Genomic DNA, 17,215 nt, shown 5'->3' with positions numbered 1-17,215 from the left:
CTTTGTCAATGGATCACTGATATTATCTGCTGCTGTTTAATGGGAAAAGGTACATTGCTTAGAGCAGTGACTTAGCGACACATAAGAGAGTTGGTGCTTCAGTTTGCTGGTAGCTGCATACTCCCAAGTGTCATTTCCGATTCTAAGTCTTCCTGTCAAAGTCCACTGTGGCTTTTTTTTCCTTTGTGGAAGCTGCTTTACTCAGACATTCTCCAGTCAGAGTCTGCAGTGGTGACTGGACTGCACTCATCCAGCTCTGCTTCAACCGCCACAACTGCTATTATGTTATTTACGTATAACTTGGACAATTGGTGCATTGAGTGCGGAATTTCATGTTGATCAGGAAAAGGATTATACTAAGAAATGATGGTTCATTAAATTCAAAAACTTGAAGGGAATCCAGAAAAGTTCAGGGGGATCTTCATTTACAGTTCTGTAAGTACAAGTTTGCATCTATTAAATTGCATGGCACTTTGGACTGCCAGCAGTTGTCCAATTCTCAGAAGGCTGAAGCATCAGTAACCCTTTTCTATGTTTGCCCTGGGGACTTAGTAAAGAAAGACCTAGGTTATGGTAACTGTTTTAGATGGATTAGTTTTTGTACAATAATAAGGTTTAAATCACTAACTATGTGAAGTGCCATAGTGAATATCCTTAAATGAAGAGAGAATAGTATGTTAATTTTGTAGAAAGACTGGTTTAGTGTAACAGTGACATAACAAACCTGTTATTTCCAGTCTTAGATAAAATTCAATTTCACATATTTCTTCTCAAAATTTGTGAAGTTAAATGATGCTTTGTAGCAGGTGAACATAGCTTTTTTGGTGAGTTATATAAAGTGAGTTGCTTTAGCTGGGATCTTCTGTTTTCATTTATGATTAATAAAACTACTGAAGAGGAAATGTTTAATACTTTACTTGACATACATTCCATTAAATATACAAGAAGATCTAAAAAAGCGTATTTTTAATTTAAATTGAGTATATTGAATTGCAACCTGAGGAAATTTGATGGTACTTGTCGAACCAGAAAATCCTTTCTCTTAATAAGTTTTTAAACTTTCCTTGCATCAAGCAAAACATTCTGATCCCCATAGGAGACCATTTCAGACCAGCAGAATAAACAGAATGTACCAAGTTAAACAGCTGATGATTATTAGGATATTTTTATGCTAGACATATGTTTAAAATGCTTGCAAATAAAACTGATTAACAAAGTTAATTAGTTTTTTGGGTTTGTTTGTGTGGCATAGTAATTTCTGCTAAGGTATGCTGTATGGAACATTTTTCATTTATATAGAAATAGCTTAAAGGTGAACATTTCAGGTTTCATGTTTTTATTACAGTTTCTATGCTTTAGTCATTAGCCATTATTTCCATTCTTTACCACAGATACTTTGTTAATATCGCACTGGCTAAAATATTGCTTGATTTTAGACTGTTTACCTGTGTTTGTTGAAAAATACCTTCATTTGAAGGGATTAAGCTTCCCTTTACAAGCTGTTCATTTAGTCTAGCACTCTAATGGGGGGAAATGCATTTGTCACCATACAGAATTTTTAGTCTTGAAACAATGATAGAGACACAAGCTTAGTTGATGCAGCTTAACTGTGACATTCATGTGAATAAGAAAATAAAAATAAATTAATGCAAACGTTCTCTTGGTCTGTGAGTTAGATGGAAAATTTTGAAGGAAAAAGGTGCAAAGGTGCTGAGAGAATAGATGTTCTCATATTAAATGTATTACTGAAAGAATTCAAGTAAAAACTATTTGAGTGATTATAGGTTATATTACAATTGTTGCATTTTCATTTTTTTCAAAAGACAACTTGACACCAAAGCCAAATGTGAAAATAATTATTACCATTATGCTAGTTAATTTGTTTGTGTTACATCTCTGTCTAGTGGTCTGTCTAGCGGTGTGGGCTTGATACTTTTTGGCAAACGGTGACATAGCTCAAAACCATAGCCCCATAAAATCTGATAATTAAGAGAGGGAAAAATAGCTATTGTCTCTGGTATGCATTCCCATTTCATCCATGAGGTGGCCTATGCAAATCTCCATAAACTCAGTTTCTTAAATGTGAGACTGTTTTTGCAAACAAGTATCAAGGACTATGAGGTCCTTATGTGGCAGCCTTAGAAGAAATAAATGCTTTAGAATTGTAGCAAAAAAATTACTGGCAGCTGGATGTGTAGAGGTGCTAGCACCCTGTGGTGCCCCGACTGCTGCCCAGGGTTAGAATTAATTTACTCCTTCTGTCCGATTCCTTAGGATCCACTTGGAAAATTATTTATAAAAGCGGATGTTTGCATTCAGCTGTACTTTTATTACCTTAATTTTTATTTTTCAAAATGTGTAATCTTTGTATAATTCATTCTATAAATAAAAAGACTAAAGGAGAATTTTGATCAGGATAAGTTATATGTTTGCTTTAAAAATTTCCTATAGCAAGAAAAAAGTGCTTATTAATAATATATTTTAAAGGTTCCTGAAATTAATCATTTAAAAAAACTTAATTTCACAAACATAGGTGACTAAAATTCAGAAATTGTTTACATTTCTCATATTTTTCAAAATTGAAATTTATAAGTATTTAAAGTTTGTATGTTATATTCTACTAGGAGATTTTTAGAGCTTAAACATGAGCTGAGAAAGTATGCATTTTCATTTATGCCTGGCTCTGTGGTAGGGAAAATGTGATAAAATGTCTACCTTAAGTCTTGTTTGATCATCTCTCAAAGAGTTTCCCTTCTGGAAATAATTTCTGAGGTTGAAGAGCACAGCATTAACAGATTTAATGTAGCAATTCAGTAAGATGGCTAAAACAGTATGTCAGATTCAACGAAACAAAAGAAACAAATTGAACATTTCATGGCTGTGGGTCTACAGCAAATTACTATTTAAAGAGAAATTATACTTTAATTAAAATAATTGCCACTGAACTAATGAATTGTTTATTTTACAAATTCTGTTTATTCTGTCTCATGGCTGCATTAGACCTTTGAGATTTTTGGGGGGAATATGAAATCCTTTATTGATTTTAGTTAATATTCACTTTTTATACAGTCAAAATGTATTTTCAATGTAATGTTTAACAGTTAAGAAAATTTGTAAAAAATATTTTTAAAAATTATTTTTAGTTATTTTATGGAATCTGAAGTCTTATGAAAGTGATCAGAAAACAAAACAAAAAGGAGAAAGACCAATAATCTTTAATATGTTATGAATGTCTAATTACTTATTTTTTCAACATTTAGAAATATTTTTGATTGTTTGGATTTAATTATTAACCAGTTTAATGGGTTATCATTTTCCTGTTTAAATTATAATAGAAATACAGTAATCCATATGTGCATCATTTTATGAACTGTAACTAATTCCATTCAAATCTGCAACTCATTGTCTAAAATTGAATTCTTTGTGGGTATACTTATTTTTTTCTAGGCTATGTAAATTCAGCAGACTGGTGAGGTTTAGTTGCTTTGAAAGTAGAATTTTATTTTCAAAACTTTGACTTTCATTAATTTTTTTCCATACTGGAACAAATACAATCATTGCGGGAGGTGCACATCAGTGATCAAGCATATATGACGTAGAGACATGTAGACAAAAAAATTAAACCAGGTGGAAGACCTATTCATAGGTTTTATTACCTCCCTACATCTTTTACTTATTTTAATGCCACTGACATATTTTAATGAAACTATTGCTGTTAAATCATAGTAACATGGTTATTGAAATTAATCAGGAGTAAAACAATTTACTTAGGGCAAGTCAAAATAAAATTGGCACATGGAAAGTTGAAGGTGGAGAATTTGTACCACACAGTGCATTTTTTATTATCTAGACAATAAAGTATCACTTTTTTAGAGACAAAACAGGGACCATATTAGACATATGCAGACATGTATGATTAGAAGGGAATGAGTTTAGTTATAATTTAAGACAAAAGTAATGAGCTGAGGCTCTTTTTGTAATATTTTGTTAGCACTTTGTGCATCATTTAATTGATGCTATTGTCATAAAAGTAATTGTGTTGCTGTCCTGATCAAAATACCAAAAAGTATACATACTACTGTGCTGACAGAGAGCAACATCAATGTAATGTAAAAAAAGTTCCTAAAACTTAGTTTACATTCACATTTCATCATAGTTCTGTGATGTACAAGAATGTTTCAAATGTTTTAAACCACCCCCTCCCAATATTATGCCTCTGTGAAGCACTTTGGGATGTTTGTCTACATTAAAGGCACTGTATAAATTGCTGTTGTTATTGTACTAGCAAATTCATAAGAGTGCTTGTAATTTTAGTATGTTCTTATTCCTCATTTAAAAATAATCAAAGTCCAAAGAAATGTTCATACAAGGTTATTGTCATGTTTTGAAGTGCCATTGTGCATATAAGCTTGCACTGGTAAACACTTAAATAGTTTTAGAAGTAGAACCTAATTCCTTATCAGAAAAATAAGAGATTAAAATATTACCACTGTGAACAGCTAAGATCTCTAAATCAGGTTCATAGCAATTGTTAGTCTTTGGTAAGTTAAACCATCTGGAATACTTATACATTCCAGTTCAATGACCCACTCACTATATTCTGTTTTTATTGCAGGTTAGTAAAGAAATATCTTTCTTTTTATAGTTTAATATATTTAAAAGCAAAACTAATGAACATGGCTAAACACAAAATAATTAGTATAAACAGGAATGTCTAAGAGTTGCTTTGTTGAATTTGATGGCACTTAGAATGCTTCATCTCCTCTGGCTTTGTTCTGGAAACATCAAAGAGATGTTGGGTTCGGGTTGAATTGAAATGCACATCAAAGATGCTGAACGCAGGTTTTTTAGACAATATACTGTTAGCAGGGGATAGATTTCTTTGTACTTTAGAGCCAACAAATTCTACTCACCTGGACCGTATCACCTGCTGGCAATTTGTGTTGGTTATTGCAGAATGACTGGTGTCACTAGTTGTAGTTCACAGCTTTTTACTGATAATATGAGTGTCGGGATATAGAGTCACCTTAAGATGCCTGGTTAAGTGCAGAAACATATGTCAGACAAAGCTATTGGATTTTCATAGTAAGCATCATGAAAATGTATTAAAATACAATTAGAATGTGTTTTCTAAAGAGGTTGTTCACATTTTCAGAGAAATCATAGGGACATAATTTCCTCTTTTCCTAAATAAACTTTAATTGCCCTTATAGTATAAAAATAATGAACTGAAATCATGATGGTTAGTACACACAAATTTGCTGCCATACTTTCCATGTTAGGCAAATCTATTAGTGGTAACTAAAGCAAATCAGCCAATCTTGAGTGACCTATAACAAAGCTCTTTTCATACTTCTCACCCAGCTAAATTACCTCTTAATTAGTATAAATGCTGCATATTTTGTTCATCCAGCTGCAGAGTGTGCAAAATTTTCTCTGATGACAGAACAAAAATGGAGACAATCTTGATTTTCCAATAATACCCAGGCTTCTCAAAAAGGAAGACCAGATCTTTAATATTCTCAGTACAGTCTTTACTATACCGTGGCTCTAATCTCTGCACTTCCCTCATATGATCGATATATATTATACCTTGGCTAGCGAAAATCTTGCTGTCAATATCTTGGAATTTTGGGTATAATTTATTGTTAACAAGAATTATAATAAAATTACATCCACATTTCATCATGTTGCTTTTATTTACATAACATCAGTCTTGAAATCTTCAAAATGTCTATGTACAGTATATGGCATTAGTTTGCAGATGAAAAACTACACTGATTTATACGCTGTAGTGCATTTTCTTTAATATGAAATAATGTTCTTAGTCCGACTACTTGACTTTCCAGAATTAAATTCCAGCTGCTCTCTGTCAAATTTAGTTTGGTTTGATTAAAGGAGAATTAAAGTATGTTAATATGTAAAGTGACAACTAAGCATAACTAATTTTAATTTAATTATCTTCAGCCAAATTTAATATTGTTCATTCTTAACTGAATAATAGTAAATTCAAATGTGTGTAATTTGTTGCTTTTCCATTTTTTAAATTCAGTGTCTGTCCTTAAAGTATGACTTCAACACAATGAACAAATGAGTAATAATAAGCAGATTACACATTTGTGAAAGTAAATGAGTTCCATGGTACTTGCTGTACTGGTTGTTGTTAGCTTTTTTTTGTTGCAGTGTTACAAAATGTGCTCAGCAGGAAATATCACAATTCCTAATTTTAAACATGCGTTTATCTATTTCTATCAAATCTGTCTATTAGGCCCTAGCTCATCTCCATTCTTCCTTACAGTCACTCAGACATCAATGAGTGGGCATTTTAAGTCACATTAGGAATGTGTATAAGAAGGGACCTGAGCCAGTTATGTACTGCAATAAATAAATAATAAAGGTATGCTTGATAACTGTAAATGGCATTTACTTAAATTCTTCTAAATAAATTTTCAAGCAATACAGTGCAAAGTGGGATTTGATTTGAATTGGAAATGTGAAAACAGAATATAGTACAGTAACTGATATAAACTTATGTGCAAGCAGTAAGATTGTTGTAAAGCATTATCTTATTAAATGCACTGTGTTAGTATTAATTCTGCAATGTGTGGGGGATGAAAAATCCACTGTACTTTACTTCAGTTAATATTGTGAAGGAACGTAGAAATCCTGCCCTTCCCATCATACAATTTACAGGTCTGACTGTGACTTGTTAACGCAATTTCATTTTTCTGCCTAAGCAATTCTGGAGTTTCTCTTGATTGGTCTCTAACAAGACCTTCATGAAACAATTTTTTCTGAGCTAATTTTCATAAATGCTTTTTTAGCATGGAACTTAGACTCAGATCTGCAGCAATAATGGATGGAAAGTTTGTTACTGCCTTCTACAGGTTTGCTTACTAAAGTGCAAGCATTGTGCAAGTATTACAATGACTATACCATTAAATTAGGTGTTTTCAGGAAGAAATACCTTTAGTCTGCAATTGGGTGTAGTTTACATTAAATTTTCAAAGCAGTAAAGTTTCATAAGTTTTATTCCAATTTCTCAATAATAAGGTATTTTTATTCCTTTGGCATTATAACACTCTATAATCTTTATCCAACAAATTACTTTGGAAATGTTAGCAAATTGAACTGTAAGGATTTTCTAATATCTAAAATATCTTGGTGATGAGTTCACAAGAACTATTAAATCTGCTTGGTTTATTTTAAATTTATAAAAGTGTAAAGTTTAATGGCTGTGATCTGAACTACACAAGTGCATATGATAAATTAACCAGTATGATAGATGACAGTTGTACATCTGGGGGAGGAAATAGTGATGTATTTCATTATGTGAATGGAAAATGAAAGATTGTGAGATTGGAGGATATTTCTGCACACGGGGGGTGGTGGAGGTTTGGAACTCTCTTCCGCAAATGGCGGTTGATGCTGGCTGAATTGCTGAATTTGTATCTGGGATGTATGGCTTTTTGGCAACCAGGGGTGTTGGGGGATATGGGCCAAAGGCAGGTGGATGGAGCTTGATCACAGATCAGCCATGATCTGTGTACAGTTCTGGTCACCCTATTATCGAAAGGATATTATTAAACTAGAAAGAGTGCAGAAAAGATTTACTAGGATGCTACCGGGACTTGATGGTTTGACTTATAGGGAGAGGTTGGATAGACTGAGACTTTTTTCCCTGGAGAGTAGGAGGTTTAGGGGTGATCTTATAGAAGTCTGTAAAATAATGAGGGGCATAGATAAGGTCGATAGTCAAAATCCTTTCCCAAAGGTAGGGGAGTCTATAACGAGGGGACATAGATTTAAGGTGAGAGGGGAGAGATACAAAAGGGTCCAGAGGGGCAATTTTTTCACTGAAAGGGTGGTGAGTGTCTGGAACGAGCTGCCAGAGGCAGTAGTAGAGGCGGGTACAATTTTGTCTTTTAAAAAGCATTTGGACAGTTACATGGGTAAGATGGGTATAGAGGGATATGGGCCAAGTGCAGGCAATTGGGACTAGTTTAGTGGTATAAACTGGGCGACATGGACATGTTGGGCCGAAGGGCCTGTTTCCATGTTGTAAACTTCTATGATTCTATCTGAAGATGCTGGAAGTGTAATGCTTCAGCTGCTTCTGTTCAACAAGTCCAATTTCCAACCGCTACCTGTTTTCAGCAAGTTCTTCCTGCTTACCTTGGCTAAACTGCTTTGCATGTTGATTGGGGGAGGGTTAATCCAGTTGGCAGCTGTCTAACCCAGTGATGAATCACCTTACCATCTTTTGGCTGCTTTCCCTGATATGGGGAGGAGAAAAGACCTGTAGGAGGAAACAACAGAAAAGACCAACCGAAAGACAATGTAACTCTCTGTTACACTGTCTCTCTTTCTTCCTTTCTGATAAAGGGAAAGAATGTTTTTTTTTCAAGTCAAAGCCTATAGTTCGGGAATATGGTGAGCAGTGACACTTGAATAACAAGGAGCTGTTTTGTTCTTGACTGGCAGGTGAAAAAAGCTCGACCTGATTCCGATGTTTCAGATCCTCCAGGTTCCAGGTAAGACCATTGTTGGAATTTTACTGTATGCACTATGATTAGGCATTGCCTATGCTTGCTCTGAGCTTTGTTTAAAAATATACAACTACAAAGAATGGTTTCAGGAACATACTTTGTGAGTTAATACACAAGAAATAAAAAATGTTTACACTTACTTCACAATTCCCAGAGCCATGAGTACAATAAAAATGTTAAAATAGTTTAAAGGTTAATGTTTGTTTTTCTGTTCTGATCATGCAGTGTATCTCAGTAAATTTTAAATATTTCAAACTGGAGTTTCAGAATAGCAATAATAGCATTGTTCCACAATTACCAAAGTCTCCTGTGATACACACATTTTTTTATATTTTGGAGTTGTAAATTGGTATCGCTGTGAGAAGCAATCTGTAGATTTTTAAAATAGTGTGCCTTCTAGTCACCTAATGCACAGTGAATAATGAATGCCTCAAAGATACTTTAGATAATACTAAGATAATGTTTTGAACCTTTAATACTGCAGTCTAGTTATTGATACAAGTCTTCCAGTTCTACAAAGAATACAAAATGAAATAACTATGCAGTGCACTTACCTCAAAGACTAAGCTGCTCAATTGATTCAGCTTTATGTGAAATGTGGACTCCATCATAAATCAAATAGACAGAAGAAATGTTGCTTAGCCCGTGCTGTTTTTGAGATCAAATGGCAACTGAAGTATTCCAAATTACTAAAGCAGTCTAATTCATTTATAAACTGAATGGGTGTAAAACTTATCCCTTTTCAAGCGGACGTGCTTAATATAATCCAAAAAGCAAACAACTCAGAAAGCATAATAATGTTTTAATGTATTTCATGCTGGGAAGGAAACAAAGAAACAATCAAATAGTTTGCCAGAGTAAACACATATATCAAGAGTGCCTCATTCCCTGTCAATTGAGCATATATTTCTCCAGTTATTTGTAGTGCTAGATTACTGATTCAAGCTGAATTTACATATAATTTATGGATTTTTTTCTTACTGGTAGGTCCAATGTATAGTGTTTGTCCAAAAAAGTTTTAAATTTATGTTATATTAATAATAGGTAACATGAAATTTTAAAATCACATCAAATAATTACATAGCGCGATATGACTATAGAGGATTGCAGAATCATTAAACTTTGAGAATTTGTAATATTTTAGATGGAATATAGAACAGAAATATTGAAGAAAATTAATCATGACAAAGAGACAGGTGTTGACATTTTTGTCAATTTGTACAATACTACAATTTTGATAAGTTTTGAATATTGTCTGTCACTGGGTGGCATTTCTGAAATCCTGATACCTGGCTAGGCTATGTTCAAGTATCATAGAAAGATGGGTTTCTTTATTCCATTTTTAATATTGTTTATTTTCTAATATAAAGGATTTGACAGTGAAACACAACTACAGCAACAAATGTAAAGTGTTTTGGTTGTGCAGTATATTATAATATATATTTATAACAGAATCTACAGTTAAAAACAATAATCTATTTTCAGATTCACAAAAATTTTTTAAAATTACATAACGGTTGAGTTTTTGTTGTAACGTAAGATAGTAGATAAATAAATAAGTGCACTTTTCTCAAAACCATTCTGAAATGTTTTAATTCTGGTTGGTACTTATAATTTAAATGCATACTTTTGTAATATTTTGCATAGAAAAACAAGGACTATTTCTTGTTTGTAGGTCTATGGAAATGCAGGATCTAGCAAGTCCACACAGTCGAGTAAGTGGAAACAGTGAATCTCCCAATGGTCCAAAACTTGACAACTCCTGTATCAATAATAATTCCATGACACCAAATGGCACAGAAGGTGGGTGCTTGATTTTCTTAATTAGGTGGTTTGGTATGAAACAAATTTGGGCACTGTGCATTCATTGCCACACATATTTGGTTTTTCCAAGTGACTTTTGGAAAAACTTTTTATTTGTCATCCAACTGCCCCTTTTAACAGGCTCTAGTTACCAGGTGAAAAACATACTATAAAGGGAATACACTATCTAGATCTTCTGTTAGGTAGGGCAGTAAAAACGTCAGAGATTATGATTTATCAGAGAGACTTATTAAAGGAAGGTTGGAAGTAAGAAATCTATTGTGTTTACAAATGGAAAAAATCCCATATCGTACAAGCAAAACTGATTCCTTTTCAGTTTAAACATTGTTCTTAATTGTCTTTGTTGATTGGAAACCTCCTGCCAAGAATTATATTTTAGAGTTTTAAAGTTTGTGGGAAATTATTCAACATATCCAGCAGGAATAATCATATCATAAAAAATTGACAACATAAATAGTTACTGTTTTGTTGAAATATGTATTCTGTTTACACAGGGAATGCTAAATGCACACTAGCCATTAAAAAAACAAAATGATTTAGCAATATTCTCAGAAATAAAGTTGGGAGATGATGGTAAAACTATGATTTAGGATAGCAAGAAAAAAATATTGTCTAATCTGTGGGAAAATAGAATGTTTCATGTCTACATCAAAAAACTCAACTGATCCAAGTGTGTTGCAATGTTACTTTTTAATTTTCATTTTTAAGGTTTACAATACAATTGCTACAAAAATGCATTGTGCAAGTTCTGTGTACTTGCACATTGCATCCTTTTAGGAAGTTTCAATTCTTTCAACTTATTCTTTAAAAATAAGTAAACATGCTGCACCTATTGCTATTCTGCATCTTCCATGTAGAAGAACTCTGAAAAGTTAGCTGTTCACAGTAACATCTAGTATTAAAGCCCCAAGTATCTTGATAAATCTCTTGCTGGCAGTAACAACTTATTTTAAGTAGTCTTTTTGCTCTACTGATGTTACATCATTTTCACGAGATGATCATGCAGTACAAATATGCCACTAGTAGGAGGATACAGAATCAATTCCACACACAGCAGATTTTCCAAATTCAATGATACTGCTGTAGTGAGGTGCTGAGCAGAACCTGTGGAGGATCATCCCAGACCAATGTCACACACATCCCAGCGGCCAGCTTAGAGTGGCACTTGTGGAAGCCTGGGAGCAAATTACTGCTGTCTTGACCATAGGTGCAGTATAGCCCAAGGAGATCAGGGTGCTGGGGAGAAGATTAAAGGATTTGTTACTCAACCTAAAATTCTTGTGTTCAAACTGTCGGAAAACTATAAGGAAAAGATGATCTCTGTACGCCCGGTGTAGCAAAATGGTAAGTGAAGAAAAAAGACCAAGTTTATGATCTCATGCCATCTAGTGCACAGAGGAAATCTTCAGTCATGGTTGTTACAAGAAAGATCATGGCTAACGTGTGCTTCTATCATTAGATCACCTAGACCTGTGGTAAACTTTTAGGATGGTTTGTGCTGTCACCATTATTGTGCAGCTTCACCCTGCTAGTGGGGTAACGTATGGGGATAAATCTTGAGGTCCCACTCACAGAACAGAATCTTGCCTGACGAGAGCACGGAGCAGAGAAATGGGTGTAGAGGTTAGCATGCCAATGCCCAATACTCGTAACTTTCTGTGAATCAGATGCATTGACACACTTGCCCAAATCTCTGGTCCACGCTCCTGAGGAGCAAGACTCCATGCTGGGAATGGAGTCTTGCAAAATTTCCCTGTGGTTTCCACAGCAAGATATATAGGTATGGACTTGGTATCTGTTGATTAAAAAAATAAAGTTACGCAACAATTTGAATACTGAAACAAAAGCAAAATACTGTGGATGCTGGAAATCTGAAATAAAAACAGAAAATGCTGGAAACACTCAGTAAGTCAGGCAGCATCTGTAGAGAGAGAAACAGAGTTAACATTTCAGGTTAATGGCCTTTCATCAGAACTGGAAGATATTAGAGATGAACAGCTTTTGTATGAGGATACTCAGTCTACTTGGCCTGCACTAGACGAGCCCTTTTTAATCAGGACCTAACGGTACTTGTAATGAAACTGATTCAACATATTGGGCAACACCATGGTTTGAATTTTCATGTTCACCATGTGGGTGACAATTGAGTGGAGTCCCGATTTTCATTCTATCCTTTCAATGGAATGAAAATCAGATAGGTTCCATAACTGGTGGGGAATCCACTCTGCCAGATTACCGTCCATGGTGAGAAGATGAAAATTTACCCCAATATGTTTACAGCACAAATGTTGGAAATTAGAAATTTTACAATTGGCCTCATTCAGGCTTCCCGCCTTTGATCGTTATCTACATGAAGCCTGCTATGAGTGCGCATGTGTGGACATTGATGAGGACAGGTTCAGGTCCCTGTTATGATGCTCTTATGGCACAATAACCTAGCAACACTCATGTCTAGGCTAGCACATGGCTAGCCTCATGTATTAGGCTAACACATGAAAAATGGCCACCTGGGCAAAGTACTGGAGAGCAAATGATAACCCTGGAATGATATCCCAGTAGGGAGAATACACCTTCAGAAGAGAAGAGGGGAGGGAATATAATTGCAAGAAAAAGGGAGAGAAACAAAAGGTTAAAAGTATCAACTGTTAAATATTATATGGAATATTAAGGTAAATTTTATGTATGCATTCACCTGGCATGGTGTTTCACCCACTGGGAGTATATATCGAGAAATTGCAGGCACATCCTAGGGAGCATACCCATGATTTACTGATATGCACGCCCAGTGAATGAAACACCACGGGGGTGATTTTAAACCCGAAGAACGGGTGGGTTGGGGGCAGGTGGGAGTTGAAAATAGTTGTTTTTTTGGGTCGCAACTGCAAAATTTTCGGACTTTGGTTCCCAATGGGAAACCTGTACTTTTCCGCGCCAACGTTAAACCCGGAAATAAAGCCGGGTTGCGGTCCCAACCCAAAAAACAACTATTTTCAACTCCCACCCGCCCCCAACCCACCCGTTCTTGGGGTTTAAAATCACCCCCCTGTGCCAGGAGTGCGCATTTATAAAATGAAGTGTTTGGGGTATGCACCCATGATTTCCTGATGTGCACTCCTGCTGGGTGAGGTTCCAAACAAGAACACATTTTTGTAAATTTTACTCTATTACATAGATAAGATTATACAATGTAATTTTTAATATATAATTGTTATTGCATTGAATGTAAGTTGTACTTCATTTTATATGAACCAAATGGAAAGCTCTGTAAACTTTACTCAGTTTGAAACATTGTATTACTGATAAACAGTGAGAAAACATTCTTACTACCTCCATGAGAACATAAGAAAGTACGGAATGAGAAAAGGCCATTAGGCCAATTCAGTTCACTTTTATTTTATTCATGGGATGGGGGCATCGCTTGCAAGGCCAGCATTTATTGCCCACCCCTAATTGCCTTTGAGAAGGTGGTGGTGAGCCGTCAGCTTGAACTGCTGCAGTCCCTGTGGCAGTACTTCCATAGATCTTCCTTGGATTATTTCATTTCTTGAATTAAAGTTCTTCAGAGGTATAAGGTTGTTGTTTTGACTTGTTCTTCTTCAATAGAATGTAAGAAACTCAGTTTAATAGATTCATAAAATCCCCATTTTATCGCTTTTCATTTACTTTCTGTCTCAATACTACCCTCTTTCAGCGAGGAAGTTTGCAAACTTCTTTATAGCTGTTATTGGTGTCACTGTACATTGGTAGGCAGGAGATACGCATTATAGGATAGGATAAGTTGCCCTTGTTAATTTTTCTTGTCCTGCGTTGGAATTCTTTGATGCTATGAATCCAGATAAGAAACAGCAAACTCGGCTTTGCAGCTAAATAGAAATATCAATCAATCAAATATCCTTCAAAATCAAGACCCTGGAAATGAGAATTCATTGTTTTACCACTGACATTAACAGGTCTTCTTTAAATCAATCCTGGAGAGGTTTATCCAGGAAATAAAATTAGAATCACAGTTTAAAAAAAAGAATAATTGATAGCTGTAACTGTAACATTTGTTAGAGGGAGCTCTCTCTGTTTCAGAAGTGTAGTCTTGAGATTCCCTCATGTACAATAGAATTATGAAGCATAAGCTAAACACTTCTGTAGTTCACGAGTGAGTTCAAGCTCTCATTATATAGTTTGTTACAATGAATAAAGTATTAAGTTTTTACTTTTTGCAATGCATCTCATTTCATTTAGCCCCGAGTTCAGTTAATGAGTGTCTGCCAAGTAACAAAATGTCATGCCACTTTTAATAGAAGGTTATCCGTTCTATTTAAGCATGTTGTATGTGGTTCTCAGCTATTGCAAACCTGTATCTCATGCCACTAAATGTCACTTCACCACCCCGCGTCCCAATTGATCAAGAGTTACGTAACAAATTATACATAATGCTCAGAGACGTGCTAACACTCCTTTTTGTGAACAAAAATATAATACAGTAACCCCTCTTGTGGTTCCCAAAGAAATATTAATATGGCTATATGAATGTAAGTATAGTTTGCATACCCTCAGAATAGCAAGTCTTGATTTGTACGGGTGAGAGTAATTACTGTTCTTGGTGACTTGAGACAAGCAGCATTTGTAAAAGGAATGCAAAGCAGTAACAGCACATTTTCATGTTGAATAGAAAGCAGTTATCTATAATCTAGTTAAGAAGGTAAATGTCAGTGAATTCTGTATTGCGTTTTCATTTTTAGAAAATAAAAAAAAATACAAAATACAATAATGCTCCCTCATTTTAATGCTTTGTATATATTGGCTTTTTGATATCCCCTAGTTTTGATACTGATAGTGTTACGTACACAATCTGGAATGTTTTTAATTCTGCTTTCCATGTGTACGCAAACTACTGTTATCATCATATGTGACAACACATTTTCAGCTGTTTGTGTTCATGAATATTCCTGACTTTTTTAAAGTAAGGTGTTTCATCTTGTATCCCATAACATTTTATTACTTGGCAGGCACTTATAAACTGAACTCAGGACTAAGTGAAATGAGGTGCATTGAAAGGAATAAATATTCTGACTTATAAAAAGTTTATATTGTTTGTTACAATGAAGAAACTATGAGGAGAGCTTGGGCTCTAAATTGGGCCGTGTAGCGCCCATTGAGTAGGTGCTACACGGACTCCTAAGGACCCAAAATACCGACCAGAATGCGCGCATGCACACTTAAAGCATGACGTGAGCCGGACGCCATATTGGTAAAGGCGTTTATGCACACGCAGATAACAAACGCCGGCAGCATATAAAGTAGGGAGAATATGCAGTAGATCAGTGTGCAATGCTGATTTAAAGGGATAGATGCAAGTTTGGAACTCAGTGCATTGGCTGGAGCATTGTCTTAACCTCGCATAGCTGAACCGGTCTTCAACAGCATACAGCACCAGTGCTATTTAAAGGGATCATGCTGGAGTTACAGGTTAGTTGCTGGATTATTGCTTCTGGCTGCTGATGAATTTGTGCCTGATTTTGGAGGTCTCATATATTTGAAGACTAGGGGCCCGATATTAGGAGGGAGGTGGGTTGCCAGCGGTGGGTCGACTGGGCACATGGGTAAACCGCCCAGTAAAATCGATGGGTTCCCCATGCGATCGAAAGTAAATTGAAACCACTTACCTTGGCTTCCGGGTTTTGCGCTGGAAAGCTGCGCAGTGGGCGGACTGTGCACCCGCATCATAGGCTGTCAGCTGGAGGAGCCTTATTTAAAGGGGCAGTCCTCCACTGACTGACGCTGCAGGAAAGAGCCAAAATTATAGTATGGAGCAGCCCAGGGAGAAGGCTGCTTCCAGGTTTAATGATGCCTTACTCCAGGTCCTACTGGATGGGGTGAGGGGGAGGACAGAGATCTTCTCCCCAGCGGACGGGAGGAAGTGGCCTGCCTCTGCCACCATGAAGGCCTGGCTCGAGGTGGCAGAGGAGGTCACCAGCACCACCCACATATCACACATCTGCATACAGTGCATGAGGTGATGGAAGGTGTCGTCGACAGTACCATCAAGCAGCACTTACCAATAACCTGCTTACCGATGCTCAGTTTGGGTTCTGCCAGGATCACTCGACGCCAGACTTCATTACAGCCTTGGTCCAAACATGGACAAAAGAGCTTAATTCCAGAGGTGAGGTGAGAGTGACTGCCCTTGACATCAAGGCAGCATTTGACCGAGTGTGGCACCAAGGAGCTCTAGTAAAATTGAAGTCAATGGGAATCAGGGGGAAAACTCTCCAGTGGCTGGAGTCATACCTAGCACAAAGGAAGATGGTAGTGGTTGTTGGAGGCCAATCATCTCAGCCCCAGGACATTGCTGCAGGAGTTCCTGAGGGCAGTGTCCTAGGCCCAACCATCTTCAGCTGCTTCATCAATGACCTTCCCTCCATCATAAGGTCAGAAATGGGGATATTCGCTGATGATTGCACAGTGTTCAGTTCCATTCGCAACCCCTCAAATAATGAAGCAGTCCGAGCCCGCATGCAGCAAGACCTGGACAACATCCTTGCTGGGCTGATAAGTGGCAAGTAACATTCACGCCAGACAAGTGCCAGGCAATGACCATCTCCAACAAGAGAGAGTCTAACCACCTCCCCTTAACATTCAACGGCATTACCATCGCCAAATCCCCCACCATCAACATGGGGGCCACCATTGACCAGAAACTTAACTGGACCAGCCATATAAATACTGTGGCTACAAGAGCAGGTCAGAGGCTGGGTATTCTGTGGCGAGTGACTCACCTCCTGACTCCCCAAAGCCTTTCCACCATCTACAAGGCACAAGTCAGGATTGTGATGGAATACTCTCCACTT

The 17,215-nt window shown here is 36.3% G+C and overlaps 1 protein-coding gene across 5 annotated transcripts in view; it reads left to right on the top strand.

Moving 5' to 3' along the window:
• The first annotated feature begins 320 nt into the window (after positions 1 to 320).
• Positions 321 to 17,215, top strand: part of eya1 (EYA transcriptional coactivator and phosphatase 1) — a 174,877-nt gene continuing 157,982 nt past the window's right edge. For all 5 annotated transcript variants that reach the window (XM_067980383.1, XM_067980382.1, XM_067980388.1 and 2 more), the window contains exons 1-3: positions 321 to 435; positions 8,485 to 8,534; positions 10,225 to 10,352. In XM_067980383.1, the coding sequence (XP_067836484.1) occupies positions 10,229 to 10,352 (124 nt within the window). In that variant the 5' untranslated portion in view covers positions 321 to 435; positions 8,485 to 8,534; positions 10,225 to 10,228. The remainder of the gene's footprint in view (positions 436 to 8,484; positions 8,535 to 10,224; positions 10,353 to 17,215) is intronic.

Source organism: Heptranchias perlo, chromosome 3 (assembly GCF_035084215.1).
Source record: "Heptranchias perlo isolate sHepPer1 chromosome 3, sHepPer1.hap1, whole genome shotgun sequence".
NCBI classification, from domain to species: domain Eukaryota; kingdom Metazoa; phylum Chordata; class Chondrichthyes; order Hexanchiformes; family Hexanchidae; genus Heptranchias; species Heptranchias perlo.
The sequence above is the reverse complement of the archived record's forward strand: the minus strand, read 5'-3'. Positions and strand labels throughout refer to the sequence as shown.